This window comes from Bidens hawaiensis, unplaced genomic scaffold, assembly GCF_021521415.1.
Source record: "Bidens hawaiensis isolate Kalapana, Puna unplaced genomic scaffold, B.hawaiensis_p1.1 tig00012786_1, whole genome shotgun sequence".
Lineage (NCBI taxonomy): Eukaryota > Viridiplantae > Streptophyta > Magnoliopsida > Asterales > Asteraceae > Bidens > Bidens hawaiensis.
Genome location: NW_027492062.1, coordinates 121,575 through 142,317, shown reverse-complemented (window position 1 = coordinate 142,317; position 20,743 = coordinate 121,575). Strand labels below are relative to the sequence as shown.

General features: G+C 40.8%; 2 protein-coding genes and 1 pseudogene across 2 annotated transcripts; 2 read left to right on the top strand and 1 right to left on the bottom strand.

The window, feature by feature from the left end:
• The first annotated feature begins 247 nt into the window (after nt 1–247).
• Nucleotides 248–1,168, top strand: LOC143542154 (uncharacterized). The gene has a single exon (XM_077034814.1). It carries the CDS (start codon nt 248–250, stop codon nt 1,166–1,168), a length of 921 nt encoding a protein of 306 aa, XP_076890929.1.
• Nucleotides 1,169–10,100: 8,932 nt separating this feature from the next.
• LOC143542183 (uncharacterized) lies at nt 10,101–11,786 on the bottom strand. Its single transcript, XM_077034831.1, has 4 exons — nt 11,756–11,786; nt 11,055–11,581; nt 10,308–10,922; nt 10,101–10,219 (listed from the first exon to the last, which is right to left on the bottom strand). The coding sequence occupies exons 2-4, from the start codon at nt 11,565–11,567 to the stop codon at nt 10,130–10,132; spliced, it is 1,218 nt and encodes a 405-aa protein (XP_076890946.1). The 5' UTR covers nt 11,568–11,581; nt 11,756–11,786; the 3' UTR covers nt 10,101–10,129.
• A 2,479-nt stretch (nt 11,787–14,265) lies between these two features.
• LOC143542153 (receptor-like protein 7) lies at nt 14,266–17,387 on the top strand (annotated as a pseudogene).
• The last annotated feature ends 3,356 nt before the right edge of the window (nt 17,388–20,743 follow it).

Genomic DNA, 20,743 nt, shown 5'->3' with positions numbered 1-20,743 from the left:
GTTACCTGAGAGGGATTCAAAGCAAACCCAGAGAAGGTACAGGCCATCGCCCGGATGCCCTTCCCGTCTTCACTAAAAGAGGTCCAAACGTTGAATGGAATATTAGTGGCATTAAACAGATTTCTGGCAAATCACGCGGCTAAATCTTACCCATTCGTGTCAACATTACGAAATTGCCTGAAAAAGACACATTTCAAATGGACACAGGAAGCAGAAACGGCGTTCCTAGAAGTGAAAAAAATGCCTCATGAAGCTTCCAACATTGACCGCACCCCCAGAAGGAGAACCTCTCATACTGTACCTATCCGCTTTGGATATTGCAATTGGGGCAGTTCTCCTAACGGATCGTAAATCCATCCAAACGCCGATATACTACGTCAGCAGAATGCTAGCGGATGCCGAAACCCGATACTCAATGCTTGAAAAACTTGTGCTGGCGCTAGTTTATGCGGCACGAAGGCTAAAGAGGTACTTCCAAGGTCACCCAATACAAGTTTTGACAGACTACAAGCTGAAAAACGTGTTAGCCAAACCTGAATTATCCGGGAGATTAGCCAAATGGGCAATCGAACTAGGTGAACACTCCATTGAGTACAAACCTAGACCCGCGATTAAAGGCCAGGTCTTGGCGGACTTTGTTACAGAGGTACCCACAGGCAAAGTCCAGAAATGCCTGTTTAAACAACAACCCCCGATCCCCTCCGATGAAAGTCAACAATGGACTCTGTTTACGGATGGAGCATCAAGTGGGGAGGGATCAGGCGCGGGCCTGAAATTGATTAACCCAGACGGCCAAGATTTCACCTATGCCATCAAGTTGAACTTCAAAAGTACAAACAATGAAGCTGAGTACGAAGCATTCTTGGCCGGACTGTGGATTGCGAAAAAACTCGGTGTGAAATTTTTAGAGGCTCGGGTCGATTTTATGCTTATTGCAGGACAGGTCTCAGGGACTTATGAAGCAAAGAATGATGTCATGGCCTCATATCTGTCCCAAGCTAAAGACCTTATGCAACAATTCACTTCATGTAAAGTAGTGCACATCAAAAGAAGTGAGAATCGACCCGCGGACGCCTTAAGCAAGTTTGCATCCACTAGTTTCGAACACATGGGTAGGGATGTGAGGATCGAGGTCTTGAACAGCCATCCATACCTTAGAATCAAGTGATGGTCATCCAGACTGGCACAGTCTCATGGATGACACCTTTAATCGAATACTTGTCCTCCGGCACCTTACCGGAAGACAAGGTAGAAGCAAGAAAGATACGTAGTCCGAGAAATACACGAGGTGTGTAGACATAGACGATGCCAACTACGTAGTCCGAGAAATACACGAGGGCATCTGCAGGCTACACGCGGGGACCAAGAATGGTGGTAGCAAAAATAATGAACGCAAGATACTATTGGCCGGGCATGCACACGGACGCCCTCAAAGTAATCCGAAAATGCAATGCCTGTCAACTTCACGCACCCCAGACGCTGCGACCTTAGAATGACCTTGTTCCAGTGACTGCAGCATGGCCTTTCCAAAAGTGGGCCATAGACATCATGGGACCGTTCCCCAAGGCTCCCGGGCGTGTGAAGTTCTTGTTAGTCGCCATCGACTACTTCACAAAATGGATAGAGGCCAAACCTTTGCCCATATAACGGCAACGAATATGAAAAATTCCAATGGGAATATATTATCTGTTGTTTTGGCCTCCCCCAGATGCTAGTCAGCGATAACGGTACACAATTCGCAGACAACAGCCTCCAGGAATGGTTATCTGAATTACGGATAAAACAAGTGTTCACATCAGCCGCCCATTCGCAAGCCAACGGGCAAGTCGAGCGAGCCAATCGTAGCATCAAAGAAGGCATCAAGGCTAGATAGGGAACCAAAAGAACGGGTTGGGTCAATGAACTGCCTCATGTTCTATGGGCACACCGAACCAGCAAGAAAACCAGTTACTCGGAGACACCGTTCAATTTGACCTATGGGACGGAAGCAATGATTCCAGCCAAAATCGGTGTCCCATCCGCACGTATGCTTCTAGTTGCCGACAATGAAAAAGAGCTCCGACTAAACTTGGACCACTTAGAAGAAAGAAGAGAGTTGGCCGCTATACGCGAAAGCAAATAAAAGAGCCAACTCCAAAAATATTATGATGCGCGGGTGAAGGTATGCGAATTCCACAAGGGGGACTATGTCTTCCGGAACAATGAGGCATCAAATGTCGAATTACCGGGAAAGTTAGCCCCCACATGGGAAGGTCCCTACAAGTGGACGAAATTCTGAGAAAAGGGTGCTTACAAGTTAAAAAAGTTAGATGGTACTCCCATTCCCAGAACCTGGAACGTCGCACAATTACGAAGATGTTATATTTAATTTATGTAATTTTCTTCCAGGCATGCGTGCCTGTCTGCTGGCCTGCGTGCCTGTTATTTTGGTCTGCGTACCAAATTTCGTTATTCAACATGGTCTTAATACGAATATAGTTGTGCGATTACCCAATTTTAAATTTCTTAGAATATTAGTTCCTGTGCGGATAGGCCTGCGCACCAATACTTATCCTAATCCTATATTTTGGATACATGACGGATTTAGCTCACACACATTTATATTATATTTTGGATACCTCCTGAGAACGCATCTCCTGAGCAAAAGTTATCCCCTCCTGGAAGCCTGCCTTACGCCCCGAATCACTTGATGCACATAGAAGGTCAGCAAGGCAATTTCCTAACTCATCTCCTTTGTGAATACCAGAGATAACCTACAAAAATGATTCAAGAATCAGCAAAAACAAATTTATAAGTTACGATAAAGAAAGAGGAAGCCATACCTTGGGAAGACCTTCCCGCATCAACCAGGCACGGTCAGAGGAAGCTTCCTCAGCTCTTAACTTTAAAGCGCCCTGCTCACCAATATACTTGGTGTTTTCCTTGATCAGGTCTTCAATTAATTGATCATTTTCAGAAGCAGCAGCATGAAGGGTACTGATAACTTCCTCCTAAGCTACAAGGCAAGCTTCAACATCACTCTTGGCTTCTTCTGCCTTAGCAAGCTCAGCCTAGTGGGCACGGGTTAAGCGCGTGCGGTCTCAAGTGCAGCATTCGGTCGCCGACACGCCTCCTCCCACTCCTTAGCAGCAGTAGCAGCTTGCCGCTCCCTCTCATGCTGGAGAGCCCGTTCAGAATCTCTCAACTTCCACCTTTCGGTGTTAGCTGCGAGACGATATTTTTCCCCTTCCGCCCGAAGCTCTTCCAGCAGGTTCTCCTAAGAACCCCAGTTCCGCCCCATATGGTTCCAGTCCCGGTATATCTCTTGGTCGTAGAGACCAAGTTGGCAAGATGGTATATATAAGAATGACCAACAGATACCTAAGACTGGTTCTGCTGGTACTCACGTTCCGCAGGGGGCATACCCTGAGGAGGAAGAAGTCAGATTCCACTCAGGAACGTACCAGGAAGCAGCCCCCTACAAAGTTTGGTCCCCCTTCTCCCTATCCGAGGAAGGAGGAGGAGGAAGGGGCAGTGAGACCCGCCCAGCTGGTTCAGCCTCACGTTCAACGGGCGGAGGCAGAGGCAGTGACTCCGCGGTAGACAACCTCCGGACAGTCGAAGAAGTAGCATCCTCCTTGGACTTCCCTTTGTCAACAACCGACGACTTGCTAGGGTCATGCTTGGCGAGCGAGTTATCTAAGAGGATAACAGGGGCTGCACAAAAATAAACAACCAAGTGAGCAGCTAAGCAATAAACACAAACCCAGAGGAAAATACATGCGATACCTTTAGTGCGGACCGCAACGCGGTCACAAAGGCGAATCCTCTTCGCTTTCGGAGGTGGATAAGGGGGAGGAAGATCCATCCTCTACTTTTCACCAGCCACCTCCAATGGAACGTGGCTGGGCGATGTCTCCTTCCTCTTGCAACCAAAGGCTGTATCATGAAACACATTCATTAGCCGGTGAGAATACGCAGAAAATTAACCTTGGTCCTAAGGACGAATTACCTGTCACAAACAAGCCATCAGAGACTACATGCTCCGGACGGGTTTGTTGAGGAAACAAAAAATTATCCTTGGTCTTGTCAAGGATAGGGATCTTTCTTGTCGCAGGCAGCAATGTGCATAACCCCAGGCACGCGCACCACAAGAATAGACAGCAGAAGATCTTCTGCTGCAAAATTAACCAAAGTTAGAAACCGGGGTAAGCTTAGGAAGTATGACAAGTCTACTTACATCCATCTGGCTTCCGGAAGTACGGCACATCGTCCGGATAAGGCCAAAGGCGGCTCATCCCAGCCCTCACGAGGGCAGATTCGGGGACGGGGCCCATGGGGGTGGGGGTATGGGTCAATTGCTGTTACCACCCATGCCTTTCCGGACGATCAACAAATGGCAAGGCAAGCAATGGCTGATCCGCCGAATGCCAGTACATAGGCAACGAGATCACGTCTTCCCGTATACAAAAGAATTTCCTGGCCCAATAAGGGTCCAGGAGAGGTGTGTCTATAGCAATAGCCTTCTGGTCAGTCAAAAGGCAAACGCAGCGGCCACCCCTAGCATGCAGGCGGTAGAACACGCCAAACTTATCAATAGTAGGCACAATGCCATGTGCCCGGCAGCAAACCTCAAAATGGCGCATGCGCATCACTGCCGAAGCATGAAGTTGGGAAATATGAATCATATTCCTAGTTATCAGCTTACCCAGAAACTGGGTAACCGAAAATCGGAGATTCCTGGAGCTGAAATATTCGGCGAACACAGCCTCTTCCCCACCGGAGATCGGCTCGCCGTCGAACCAGGAGCTGGAAATTCTGGCTCCCATTCTGGAGCTATACCATATGCATTGACGACATCTTGAAAACCTTTGACGTCCCAATCAATGGTAGCAGAATCGATGGTTTGATAATCGGGCCTCGCCGACGCCATATAATCGGCCAAATGTTGATTGCAACGAACTATAGTTACTGAATAATCAAATAAGAGAAGCTTAAAAAAAAGAAGAGAATTACTTCAGGAATTCCGGCGAAGGTTAGTATGTCTCTTCAACACAAAGTGAAGAAGACGAAGGAACATTGACGGATATATATAATGGCGGCATTTAATGCGTGAAATACTGTAACATAACAATCTACCAATCAGATCGTGACACGTTGGGCGGGAAAACCAACAGTCAAAAATTTAAAACTCCAAGGTATGGCGCGAGCTAGCTGTCAGAACTTTTCTACACATAGAAGACCTGTCACATCTGTCGACTCTCAGATATAATCGGCGAACTACTAGTTCTACAACAACCAGACAAACTGAATACTTTGGCTGACACGTCAGAATATCAGAGGGCAAGTTACAAAAAGGAACAGAAAAAAGACAAGTCATAATTACAAGCGGATGGGTCATGGATGAAGACGACTGAAAATACAAAGTCCAATACAAGTGAAAAATAAAGATCCATTCCATTTCATATGTACACAAGATTTACAAAACAAAAGGGAAAGTACATCGATAAATATACACTATCATTCTACTCGTCGCGGGAGGCCTCATTGTCCTTAGCTTCTGCGATCAGCTTATTTACATGAAGGCGCAGTTCACCAACGGTAGTGGGCTCGTGACAGTTCTCTTCTATATAATTCAGGATGTCAAAGGAAAGATTATCAAAGGATTCTATCCGCGCGTCATACTCCTTTTGACAATCCTGGCCATGAAGCTTAAACTCAGTGGGCGAACGTCCCTCGCGAGCCATGGTGTACCCCTCCTGGAAGCCAGCTTGGCGACCCACCCGTGACGAACTGACCAATAGGTCAGCAAGGCAATCCCCAAGCTCAGGTCCTTCCTTGACGAGTCTGACATTCTGGTCCAAGGATAAGTTAGCATAATATTCTCATAAGACAAACGCAATCAAAGTATTTACCTTGGGGATGCCAAATTTCATAAGCCAACGTCGTTCGTCCGAGGCATCAGTGAAAGCCTTATCTAGCTTCACTTTCTCCTCGGTAACAGAGGCAAGGAGTGCATCCTTTTCTTGCACCTCGGACGCAAGCCTCCAGACCTCCTTGTCCCGGGAGGCTATAAACTCGACCTGGGCGGCTATCCGCTCCTTCAAACGCTTATTCTCCTCCTGAGCAATCAGGAGGGCAGCTTCATTCTTCTTGGCTTCCACCTGGACAACATCCCTCCCCGCTTCGGCTTCGACCATGCGTTGAAAGGCGCGCTCAAGGTCGGTTTGACCAACCACCCAACCCTTGAATACCTCACGACTACTTGACAACACGTTAGCCAGATGGTAGCTAAGTGCTTGCGCCAGACTAGCCTGAGTTTGGGAGTGTATCCGGTTACACTCAGAGGGTGGGAGGCAATGCTCAAAGAATTCATGACACACAAGTGGATCGGTGAAGAGCACGTCAAAGCCAAGATTCTATGAGGGACGAAAGAGGGAGTCCCCTTGATTAGAGGACTCCGCCCCTTCACCTGTGGAAACTGGAGGAGTTATAAATGTATCCTTTGGAGGCACAACCTCCGTTTCCACCACTACCTCAGGTGGCAGCATATGAACATCCTCAGGAGGTACCTCCCCACCAACCTCCTCCTGCAAAACCTCCAGAGGCAGAGAAGGGGGATGCGACGCAGCAACAGGTGTTGATCCAGACAAAAGTTAGAAACTATTTATAACTCAAGTCCATAGCCATAGGCACACAATTACCTGCAGGTTGCCGTACGGTAGTCCGGCTCTTGACCAGATCCTGAAGCCGGGTCAATCTGATCTTCTTAAGGGGAGACCCTCCCCCTAGCCTTGGTAACCTCCCCACTGGCAAGGCCACTGGTACCTTTGGCCGCGTCATCACCAGTGGGTTCAGAAGTCTGGGCCACCTCCCCACCACGGGATCCTCGGTGCCCATAGTAGCCTCACCACCAGCGGGTTCATCGGCGTCTGAATCCTTATTCAGACCGGATACACCGGCAATATCCGCCCTCTTCCTGCGGCGGGCAATCTGCAATAGCACGCAATATGCCAGCATGAAAACTCTCTGGAGTACCGGGCGGGGAACCTTCACTAGTTGAATCCTCACTGGAGGATTCATCACTAGAAGAAAGGACTATCGTCCCGTCCGGGTGCATAACGGTAAGAGGTTTAGGGTTAAGAATGTACACACCTTGAGCCACCGTGGAATCGGTGACTACCGGCTCAGTGTGACCACGGGTGGGAAAAAGGAAATTACCCTTGAAATGATCAAGAACAGGCTCTTGATACATCTCCAAGGGCATCCTGAACATATTCCCCGCGACGGTGGGAACAAGCACTTCAAACAACGAACACTCCCCTGCAAAAAAAAAAAAAAAAAAAAAAAAAAACATGATTACAAGCAAACGTTAAAGGGAACAAGGATTCAGGAACTTACTATCATCGTCCCGAGAGAAGTATGGTTGCTCCGCAGGATATAGCCATAGGCGGCTCATCCCCACCTGGACCAACGCGGACTCAGGGATAGACCCATTGGAGTAGGAGTCCGCGTTAACTTCTGGAACCACTCCTGACCCTCCGTGTCGGCAGCAGGGAGGGAAAATTTGGTGGTCAGCGAGCGGCGGTTCATGGCTAGCGGAAAAACGTCCGCATTGACCCACAAAAATTTGTTCTTCCACTCGTGAGCACTCCTCGGAGGCTCAGTCCCGATGACTTTCCCTTGGACAGCAAAATTGAACCAGCTGCCGCCTTGGTTTAAAAAAGCGTGCCTGAGGCGAGCCAAGGCGAGCTAAGGTGAGGGCCTCTTCGCTTTAGGCTAGTCAAGGCAAGCAATGTTATAAATGCGAGCCTGAGGCGAGCTTTTTACGCAAAAAGCGACCTAAAGCGAGGGTGAGGCGCTCGCCTTTCATAAGCAAGTGGTTTTCAAGTATCTAAATGTTGTACAATATGCTTTTTTGGTTGTATTTGTAGGTAGTTTATATATTAAATCATATATAATGTTTAAATATAGCTACATCATGGTCAAGATGCAAAAAACCCATGATATATACATATGAAAAAATTATATAAATGTGTTCGCCTCGAGTACGAAAAGCTCTCGCTTTTACGCCTGGCGCTTCACACTTCTGTTTTAAACCTTGTCGCTTTTGTTCGCCTCTTGCTTTTTAAAACCAAGGTTGCCACGGGCTTGAATTTTGTAGATCGCAAAAAAGCGATCCACCGTAGGCTTTATCTCCAGAGCACGGCAACAAAACTCGAAATGTCAAAGCCTCATGATCCCAAATGGATGCAACTGGGAAATATGAATCTCTGACGCAACCAAGAAATCACCAAAAAACTTCGTGATAGGAAGCCGGAAATTGCCTGTAGTGATAGACTCACCGTACAAAGCAATCTTTCCGGCCGGCGGCCAATCGGTGGTGGAACCAGGAGAAGGAAGCTCCGCCCCCCACTCCGGTGCCAACCCATAAAGATTGGCAATATCTTGGAAGTCAGCAACCTTCCAATTGATACATATGTTTTCCACCAGCCCCTTCGATGAATTTTTCTTGGCTTCTTTAGACCGACCCCCTTCTTGCCACCAGCCATGGTTGATCAAAATAACAAAAAAGGTCAGAAGGAGAAAATGAACAGAGAGAAGATGGATAGTCTCAGAGAAAATTTTTTGCAAGTAAATCAGAAAGTGGAACGGCCTCCCTTATATATACACATCGCAATTAATGCGAAGAGAGAGGGAGACAGCTCAACCCCAGCAGGCAACCAACCAAGTGGTGACACGTTAGGCAGGAACTGTCAAAACAAAATGATTTTAAACATGCTGCCTAAAATCTTGTGCACCAACCTTGAGCACCACTCCTGACATGACTCAGACAGGAGATGTTACATCGCAGACGCCTAAACAGTATCCCATTTCAAAAGCAACAGGAATCCTAAGGACTAGTAGTTGCAACCCGCAACAAAATACAAAACTCCATAATTCCACCCGCGACATCGACTCACGGAAGCAACAATGGACTGGGGGGACTTATAGAGGGAGGGTAACAAAGCTACCCACGAATCCCTTATCCGTCCCGCAGATCGTCAAAGACATCCGTCACTCACGGATCCATCAACCAACCCGCGGATCGTCAAAGACATCCGCACAAGGAACAGGTGGATTGGTAAAGCCATCCACAATCCAAGACACTTCGTGGAACTCCGTCATAACCCGCGGACGGTCACGCGAGCATCCGCGGAAGGAATTCACAAATAACTCAAGGGACTCATCATACGTATGATCCCCACGTGATATGGAAGAGCAGTTGTAACAAACTACTTCTAGAAGATTCCCTCAAAACCTCCTGATAGCGACATTGGCCAATGGAAAGAAGACACCTGGACACATAATGGCCATCCCTCGACGTGCATAGATAATGGCTACACCATAAACGGGTCTAGACTGTCACATCCAATAAAGGCCTGACACGCATCCATTCAGGCAGAGAAGGAATAACTTGATAGTGACAACTCCACCAATCACCTTCCCTCCACCTTTGGCTATAAATACGAAGATCATCTCTTCGAGGTACAGGCATTCATATTCTCAAGCCTTACGCTATATTCTGGAACTCGTATTAATTCCGATTAAGATACAGTACTGATTCTCACGCCAGAGGGTGGTTTCGGGAAGACCCCCCACTCTGTCCTTCCCGTAACGAGACTCAACGGTGTTTCTTTTGCAGGCGCTAGCTTGGATCTGCTCTCATAACCTTTCAGAATACTCACATATGGGTAAATATCCGATCGGACTATCCAGTTTGATCTAGTGTTTCTTCAGTAAGCTAGATCAGCCGTGTAGTCCAATTGGCTGCTTGCCCGTATTAATAACAAGAGTATTATTATTATTTTATTTTTGAATATTTTGTATAAAAAGAACCCATTTGCCAACATTTTAGTCACTTTGGCCTTTGGTTTGCAGGAATAGAATGCAGTAGTTAGTGAATAGCTAGGTCTGCTAACTGCATTAGTGAGGGTATTGGTTGCGGTAACACCAATCATGGCTTTATTTTCTTAATTAAATAGTACAATGATGATTGATTAGGTTCTACAACCATTATTCCATAGCAAACAGTTTAAGTATATTGTGCACATTACAAATGATAAATCACAATTTATTTCTATAACCATAAATAAACCAAGTTCGAGCTTTAAATCAGAGATTTTGCGTTCTTAAATGTGTTGAGGCAATCGGTTAAAGCTGATGTTGAGGTGAGAGAAGCTTTAAGGATTAAAAGTGCCTGCACAATCATATAATGCAAGGTATCAATATACAACTAGAATTAAAACCAAACCAAAACGCCGCTAAATCAACGTATATACACTTACCTCTTGTTCACCAATGCATACTTCCATAATCTCAATATCACCAACAGGAATGCCAAGTGTGTTATACTTTGAAATAGTGGATATAGATGGCGAGACGGTTACTTCAAGATCATCCGAAACTATGAAAGTAGCTCGTGCCTTAAGAAATCTACCTGGCTTTGTATCTTTGTCGTAAACCGGCAGTAGATCAGTCACACGTAGATAATTTGATGCGAGCTTTGGGCAAAGTAACAAGCTCTTGATTTCCTCTGATTTCAAGTAATTTCCATCTCCCAAACTTGAAATACTATTATACATGTTATCTATGCCCATTGAAGACGAGTTATTCATTGTTAAACGCTTTGCTTGGCCTAACGGGATTGTTAGGAAGCTAAAGAGCAATTCCACAAAAAAGTTGTCTACTTGTGCACATAAAACCTTCTTCTTTGATTTTTGTATCAGTAGTTTCACCGTTTGCCGTTGAGAAGAGTAACGAGCAATTAAAGGTAAGTTACTTGTAGAAGTTTTGATGCAAGATGAACATGAGCAGAAACAAGAACATGGTTTGGTTCTCCCAAGAACCATATTTGTTAAAGGAGTATTTGTCACCAATGACCATTTGAGGAGACTTGAAAACTGAAATGATCGATTAGAGAACATTAATTAGAACGATTATTTTGTACCTCGTTTGAATGAGGCCTGACGTGTCACTTATACGAAAGTTATTATATAAAACATATATTTGTTGTAGTGTAACAAAAACCGTACCTCTTCTAAGCCAAAGTCAATGGTTTTTTCTTCCAACACATCAATGTATTCGACACCGAGAAATTTAAGGAGTGTGATGCTTGAATCGAGCATGACAGGTATTACATTGAGATCATCAGTGATGATGAACGATGCGTTTTTCTTGAAAAACACCATATCACTAGGTGTATCGCTGGCACGCGCATCATCCGGCTTCATGATGTTTATATTTACTTTCAGCTTCTGGCAAAGAGAAAGCAAAGAACTGTTTGGATTAACAAGTGCGAACTTGCAATGCTCGTTTGAGAAATGCTTATTATCTAGATTTTCGACGCTTTCATAAAGAGAATCCAAGCTTCCAACTTTTATATCCTTTGTGCCTTCATGCTTGCTTGAGAGTCTAGCAATTGTTCCAAGAGGCAAAGTGAGAAAACTAAAGAGAATTTCTACAAAGTCTTGTTCCGCTTCTGCAAATATCACTTTTTTCTTCTTCTTGTCGACGAATACTTTCAAGTGAACCGGTTTGCTTCCCATTGTATGTGATCAAACTAACAAAATCCACAAAAATTAATAACATATCTTGTTTAAACTTTAAGCATATTGGATATTTGCAACTAAATTCTAATAAAAGTTGGTAAAAAGTGTTTAATATACTTATAAAAAATCAACATGTTATAGAAGAAAGCATATTGATAGAATATGAGGAGATGGGATTAAAATACCTAAAGGCAGCTATGTAAGAAAACTTTTCTTTGATCTGTTAGGACAAATGAGACACAGAAAGATGAAATAGCAAAAGGCAAGAATATGCATATTTATAACTTTAAGATTTTAGGAATCAGTACTAAAACCAAATAGCAAGATTTCCAAACAATAAACTTTCTGCCTTGGTTTGTAATAAACTTATCTTTACTTTTAAACAAAACATATGCTAAATTGTGATTTGTAGAACACCTCTTGGACCTGATGTAAAATTATTATTATTATTATTATTATTATTATTATTATTATTATTATTATTATTATTATTATTATTATTATTATTATGTTGACGTAAGCGTTTTCAATGATTGAAAAGGTCGACACGTTAAATATTGTTTCTTTCATTATTATTAGTTTTAATTGTTTATACTAAGGTTACTTTTGAAAAGTTAGTTATGATGAAGCAATCAACATAATGCCGATACCGTACTGTACCGTGATGATTACAACGAATACCAACCGGCAACATATGTACTTTTATCAATATTAATGAAAACGGTGCCAGTATATGTTTTTATAGTTTTCGCTCAACATGCTTTTATTTTCTTTTGACAACTTTTGGGTATTGAAAGATACTAGCCGGGTGCCCGCGCGATGCGGCGGGTGTTTGAGCGCGTACCATGTTAATCACATAACACTTATAAGTGTCCATGGTTATGGTTTGTTTTAAAACCATGAAACAGTTTAAACTGAAGATCGGTGTGGTTTCACAGTTGATATTTTTTACTTTTGGTCAGTTGGCTAAAATTATCATTCTTCATATTATGATCCTCTAAGGTATCATATTTTGTTGATGCTTAGATAGGATTGATGGTACGGTTAAATTAATAATTATTTTAAACAACATTTATTATCATAGTTTAAACTGTGAAATCAAACCGGAACCATACCGTAAGTAACATTTTGGTTTCAATTTTCATTGGTTATGTTTTGGTTTTGGATGACAAAAAATGATACTAATGTTAGGCTCACAAGTTTAACTTAAAAACCATCAGAATCGGCAATGAACACCCTTACGTAACATATTAATTTGTTTAAAATATAAAAGTTATAACAATATCATATTCAAATTAAAAAGAATAAAATGCTCGTTTTTATGATCCAATTTTTCTACATAAATATAAACGTATGAAAAAGTTATTATCGTTTAAAAATCATGGGTGGGAAGTTAGTTTAAAATTGAAATTAAAAACATAATATGGTTAAAGGTGAGAGGGTAAACTTGTAAGTCGGGTAAGTTATGTTATGTTTAAAAGACAAGTTTAACCATATTAACACATGTACTTTATGCATTATAATTTGTAAAATTCTTAAAATCAAGTGTCTTAATTTACCATTGTCTCATGCATTATATATAGTATAAATAACTACAAAAGGCAACATTGATTAGTAGTTGTTATTATTATTATTATTATTATTATTATTATTATTCGATTTCACCCATTATACGTTTTTTCTTAAAGTTTTACATGTCAAATTTGAACAGATAGACCACAATATGCGAATGTAATCGCAAGAGGATTGAGCATCCATCACTATCGGGTAAGATAAATCTTTTCGTTGTAAGACCAGGTATAGTACAAGAGCATTTTTAAGAGTAAGAGAATCTTACCAGATAGTGACATTGCAGAGCGTTTTCCATTTCATCGTCGCTCCACTACGGATACGCTAAGAGATGCTTGGTGGCATACCATTACCTACCATGATCATTTCCGTGCCACGGTAGGTGTCACACCATAATCCTACGTCATAAGCAGTAGCAATGTAGCAATATCTGAAAACGAAATGTGTTCAGATGCTGATCCAGAAATGTGAAAAATCTAATGACGGAATCCTAGTAAAATATTTAGTTCTAGGATGTGAGGAACCACACAAGCGAGAAACCAATAAAAAAATATGCAGGATCAAGCTAGAGAGATCAGGTACCATAAACATGCATTGGGCTTATAGTGTAAATGGCATCAAATGGGCTGGCAAAAATCGGGCCTCTGCCCTCTTGCAGAAACTGGATCCGCTCCATTTACCAATTCTGGTATGTACACTTTTATTATCATAATTCTATAAGCTCATTACTAGGTAAGTCCTTGTGTTTCATGTCTCAATACAACCACCCTAACAATGTACAAGCTAGGACTTTTCAGTTGTTTTCTTTTGTTTTTCTTGCTTTTTTATTATTATTATTTTTATTAAGTTGCTCAATAAAAGTTAGATTAACAATCAAGGCACCCAACTGGGATACTTCAAAGTAAACGTCAAAGTCAACTAGTGAGTCTACTCAGCCAAGCCCCCAAAGTTGAATTATTAATTACACATTATAGAAAAAGAAAATAAAATATATAGATATATATTTGACAAAAATGAAAGATATAATATAATCACCATTTGCTCAAGTAACTAAAAAGAAAAAAAGCCTTCTTTTTGCATTTTATAATAATAATAGTCATTCCATTGTCTTAATTCTGGCCTTATAATGGGAACCAGATTCTGCTTTCTTAATTTTTTGATACCCTTTTACCTCATCTTTTTTGGGCTTGATATGATGCTGGTTTCGGCCAAGTGTCAAACCAACCAACAGTCAATTCTAATCCAGTTAAAGAACACACTCCAGTTTAATTCTTTTCTTTCAACAAAACTTGTGTCTTGGAACTCAAATACCACAGATTGCTGCACCTGGGGAGGTGTAACCTGTAGCATTAGCGGTCAGGTTATCGGCCTAGACTTGAGCAACGAAACGGTATCGGGTGGAATCGATGATTCTAATAATCTCTTTGATTTAGAGAATCTTGAAAGCGTGAATCTTGCTGAAAATAACTTCAATTTCTCATATATTCCTTCAAGATTTGGCAGTTTTGCAAGTTTAAAGTATTTAAACTTGTCGAACTCATGGTTTTCGGGCCAGATTCCTGGAGAAGTATCGAAGCTGACCAAGCTCAAAATTCTTGATTTTTCTTCGTTATATGCAATCGGAACTCGTTCACTAAGACTTGAAAACCCGAATCTGGCTACACTTGTTCGAAACTTTACAAGGTTAACAGGGCTTTATCTTGATAGTGTGAATGTAAAATCACAAAAATCAGATTGGGGACAGAGCATATCTTCATCTTTACCAAATATGGAGGTTTTAAGCTTGTCAAATTGTCAACTTTCAGGCCCTTTACATGATTCCCTTGGGAAATTAAAGTCTCTTTCTGTAATTCGTCTATCTTTAAACAACCTTAGTACACCGGTTCCTAATTTCTTTGCAAATTTCAAGAACCTAACAATTATGAAACTTGGTTCTTGTAATTTGCTAGGACCATTTCCCAAAAAGATCCTTCAGTTGAAGAATTTAGAAGTTCTTGATTTGTCATTTAACAAGAATCTTGATGGTTCTTTACCCGTTTTTCCTATTAATGGATCTCTTAAAAGTTTAGTGCTCAGCAACACATACATTTCAGGTGGAATACCGGAATCTATAGGAAATCTAAAGAATTTATCCAGAGTTGACCTTTTCAAGAGTAATTTCAGTGGACAACTGCCAAAATGTATGCAAAACCTCACCCAATTGGTGTACATAGATTTGTCATCAAACAACTTTTTTGGGCAAATTCCATCATTTCAAATGTGCAAGAATCTTACCCATGTTGATTTGTCGCGTAACAGTTTATCTGGTACGATTCCTTCTGCTCACTTTCAAGATCTTGAAAATCTTGTTTCGGTTGATTTAAGATTTAATCGTTTTAAAGGAAGTATACCTTCATCTTTGTTCTCTTTGCTAAAACTGCAACAAATACAGCTTTCCAATAATAATTTTGATGGTTTACTTCCAAATTTGACTAAACATCGTTATCTTCACTGGATACACTTGATTTAAGTAGTAACAAATTGGACGGAGAAATTCCAAGATCTATCTTTAAACTTCAAAAGCTTAGTGCCTTGGTATTATCATTTAATAACCTGGGCGGGAACATAAGAATAGCAGACTTCGAAGATTGCCTAACCAGTCTAACGACTCTTGATCTTTCGTTTAATAACTTGTCGATCATAACAAGTGATAACATCACTCTCGTGAATCGTCTTCCAAAATTCTGGACCTTAAAGTTGGCTTCTTGCAATCTTTTAAAGTTTCCTAATCTAAGCAATAAATCAAGATTGATAGATCTTGATCTTTCCAACAACAAAATTGAAGGAAAAATACCTACATGGATATGGGAAGTTGGGATTGGATATATGAATCTTTCACATAACCAGTTAACCGGCCTCGAAGAGCCTTATAATTTTCGTGATCTCGATATACTTGACTTGCATTCCAATCTTCTCAGTGGGGTGATTCCAATTCCGCCACAAACTGCCGCATTCATAGACTATTCAAACAATCTTTTCAATTCATCACTCCCGGAAAGTCTTGGGAGAAACCTCATGTATGCATATTTCTTTTCGGTGTCTAACAATGCACTCAGTGGAGTGATTCCGCAAAGCATCTGTGATGCTACTTACCTAAAAGTTCTTGATATGTCAAATAATCAGTTGAGCGGAAGCATACCAAATTGTTTGATTGAAGATGGTGGCAATCTTGGTGTACTAAACTTGGCAAACAACAGTCTTAGTGGTCGAATCGAGGGGACATTTCCTAGCATCTGTGGGTTGAACACTCTAGATCTGCATGAAAATCATCTAGAAGGGAAGATTCCAGATTCTTTAGTCAACTGCACGATGCTAGAAGTGTTAAACCTAGGAAAAAACCAGATAAACGACACATATCCATGTTCTTTGAGTGAAAATACCAACTTGCGTGTTCTTGTCTTGCGATCCAACAGGTTACATGGATCATTGGCTTGTGATCAAAACCAACACAACATATGGCCAAAGCTTCAGATTGTTGATATAGCTTCCAATTATTTAATCGGTGAAATCCCTGAAAACTTGTTCTGGCAATGGGGTGCTATGATAACTCATGATATGGAAGATTCAACAAGAAAGAAGCACCTAAGCTTCAATATATTACAACTTAGTGATTACAACTATCAAGATACAGTTAAAGTCACAGCCAAAGGACTCGAGTTGGAGTTGGTCAAAATCTTGACAATTTTCACGTCCATTGATATCTCAAATAATCAATTTTCAGGGGAAATACCACGCACAATTGGACAACTCAAAGCATTGTATGTTCTGAATGTATCTCATAATGCATTCACAGGCTCTATCCCGCCATCTCTGGGAGACTTGAGTGAGCTGGAATCATTAGACATGTCTTCAAACAAATTAACCGGAGAGATCCCACGTGAACTTGCACGGCTTCCATTTCTTTCTACCTTTAATTTGTCATACAATCAGTTGAAAGGAAGAATCCCAACAGGTAACCAATTTCAAACTTTTGATAACAACTCCTATTTTGGAAACAATGAATTGTGTGGGTTTCCTGTGAGCGAAGGTTGCGCTCCTTCAATTGTACCCGTACCAAATTACGCACTGAATTCCCAAGAATCCGATAATATAATTGAATGGCAATCCGTATTCTACGGATTGGGATTTGGGGCAGTTATGTCCGTCTTGTTTTTTGTGTGGAAGAGATATCCGTCTAGTACAGGAAGACAAAGAAACAGATCAACATGATTATACATTGGTTCAAGTCATCCATTTTGTGTGTTAAGGTTATCCATGGTGTAAAAAGCACTTGCTTAATTGGTCAAGTAACTCAGGTATGTGTGTGTGGTAAAACTATGTGTAAGAAGCTTTATTATTATGATCAATGATAATGAATACAAAGCATGGTCTCCTATTATAGGAACCTAACTAATATGAACTAACTATAACAGAAATCTAACTGTCACTAACAGTCAACAATACATAACTGACTATGTGTGCTTAATCTAATATATGGTAGTTTTTTATATATTTCAATTTGAATGTGGAGTGAGATTAATATACTTAAGTTATTACTAGCATAAGTGTCTGCGCATTGCTGCGGGTTCGCGCAAATTATCCCTTCGTATTGGTTTGTAGAGTTTGGTGTGGTGTGTAATAGGTTATCAGTGCGAGCACGCTGCCGCATATGCATATGGTTTGTTGGATGTTTTTTGTGTGGGGGTGCACACTATGCATCGTGTTTTGTGAAATATTTGCTAATAAAGTAAGTTTATGGGTTTTGTGATTTTTAATCAACATAAATGGTTGAATATGTGTTATTGGTGAGTAGTTAGAGTTGAGATTTAATCATGAGATGAAAGAAATACTCAAACTAAAGCCACAAAGTTGTCGGTCAACAAACTGTAAAAAGGGTAAAGTGGTGGGCATACGTGATTTGATAGTGCACATGCATACTGGCGTATGAATATATATTGGATAAATTGTGTTATAACGTGATTGGTACTTAACCTATAGAAAAAAAAATCATTTGGAGCATTACAAACTGACAAGTAGCAACGTGATGGGAATTAAGAAAACCATAAGGCATTGACAGGCATAAATAGCGGGAGAGACAAGGGTTACTGAAGACAACCCCCTTTTCGCTAGTAAACCAGTTCAAGTGATAGGCATGTCCTAACGGTTTGGTGATGACTGCAATCTCATATAGTTTTGTTGTGTCAGCCGTAGCTAATAGTTTTCCATTTGTAAAATAATGGGTAATGAGGATCACAAGCGCAAGGATATTGGTGGGAATGCAGGGGTTGTGAACATGGGAATCTACTTATCTCGAAGCAGGGACCATAGACTGTAAGATATGTTGTGGCTTCCATTAGTTAGTAGCATGTGCAGGGAGTTGTCAATGTTTCCCCAATGGGCCCTAAATATTGATTTTGATGGAACAGCAGGGAAGGCTATCTCTTTAACCTGTTCCGTTATCATGTTAAATTTAATAACAACGTTTGTAAACATAGACCAGGCCTCCGAAACGATGAAGTACAATGCATGTTGACATAGGGTTCCGTTGGACCACATGGAAGTCGTTCTTACACATTCTCTTTTTGTGTTGAAGGGTATTTGTTTCCATGTTGTTTGTCTTGAATAAATGTATCATGTAATGAATCCCGTGACATGTTTAATATGCAAAACTGTGTAGTCATTTGAAGGGCATTGTATTATTAATTTATGACCAGTTACTTGATTAAACTGGGTACAAAGATTTTTCGATCCATTAACTGAACTAAACCTAGTTCACAATTTGGATACAATTAGGAACCGATCCGATAACGAACCAAGCTAATGATCCCATTGCATCCCCGTCACAACATGTTGGTTCTTCTAGCGGACGAGCTCGCGTTTCACGTCGGTATTGTATGAGGGAATACCTTAGGACATTAAGAACATAAGCTAATTATCGGCGATTAAAGTGATCTTGATTAACAACATCAATCATTTGCAAATTCAGAAATATAAGACAATTATTTTAGTAGAGGTGTTTATAAAAACTTTACTGAACCACCCAAATTAAAGCAAAACCAGGGGTGTTCAGCCTGTTTAAGGTTTACATTAGTTGTGCGTTGCGAAGGGACTTTTGTCAGCATGCATCGGATGTCTAAAGTGTTGTAAGTCATCTTTGTGGCCGAAACAAACAGTTTAGACACATAAACGAACCGAATGGAAGATAAATGAATGTGAACAAATACAGACGAAAAGTAGAGGTAAATATCAAAATTGAAGTCTCAAATACCATCATATTTGCCATCACACGTAGCATTTTTAAGACTGCGTAACGATATAAAGTGATTTTAAACTGAACTTGAGGGTTTAAAAAATACCTTCATACATACGATTACATGTAGCATTTTAATACCAATAGCTTCTTATTTGTAAATTAATCCTCATATACATGCAATTAAGGGCCCAAGAGCAATCACACAAGCTCCGGCCAAAATTGGCAAATTAACTATCTGCACAAAATTTAGGCCATTTTTAAGCATAAAATTAAGTTCATCAAGAGAATGATTTTGAAAAGGAGTGTTGGCAAATTACTTTTTATGCATGGAACTTTGGTTATGATGTTACCCATAGCAAACATATAAAACTCAATAAAGACGAAGTTATTGTGTAGTGAAGAACATATTGTAAGTTAAAGCAAGATGAAAGATGTAGCAACTACGAACTGGATTGAAACATGCGTTTATGACAAAGGAAGTGCGGGGACCGTTCAGGAGGAATGGATTATGCGAGCGAAGAGGGTGTTCTGATCGGAGTGAAGAATGCAATAGTCAAAATTAGACATGTTTTAAGCACCTTATAGTTGGTTGCAGTTGTGCTTTAAATGAAAACCAACAAGGATTTTTGTTTTTAGGGTATTATTTTGTTGTTTATGCTAAGGCCACATAAAGAATTGATGACTAAATCTACGTAACATTGAGAATAAGGTTTTGCTTCACAAGGTAAATATTAAAAATACCAGTAACAAGCATAAGATAAAAGTGAAACAATCCAGGTAGTTAGTAAGATAGCAAGACATGAAATTTATTAATATAACCTCAACGAACGGTATTATTTTAAAAGCAACGTTACGCCTGACATGTCGTTTTCGGATTCAGTGAGTGCGATTCTTGGTAGAAAGACTCTTTTCTTTGGTGTTCCCTAATAGTTATCTCAGTGTCAATCACGTTATGCTTGAGCACTTTATATATTAGCCTTGTTCCCTTGCGTAGGTCGTTTGATGGGTCAATGTTTCTTAGCAACATGATAGGGGCATCTGATCTTTAACCGTAGTTTAGTTGTGTTTGTAGTGGGTGTGGGTGTTGCTAACAACCAACAATGTTATTTTTGTTAATAAAAATAAACCGTATAAATTATAGCTAAATCATATGATTAGTGAAATATGTTGTGGTTACACAACTGATAATACAAGATTCACTGCACCCGTTGACAATATTCCGACCCTGAATCCGGTTTTTGAGAATGGAGTTATTTATTTTCATTAAAGAGTGTTCAATATATATAAATTGTTCACACACTAATCTAGCCACAACGTTAATTCTTTACAAATT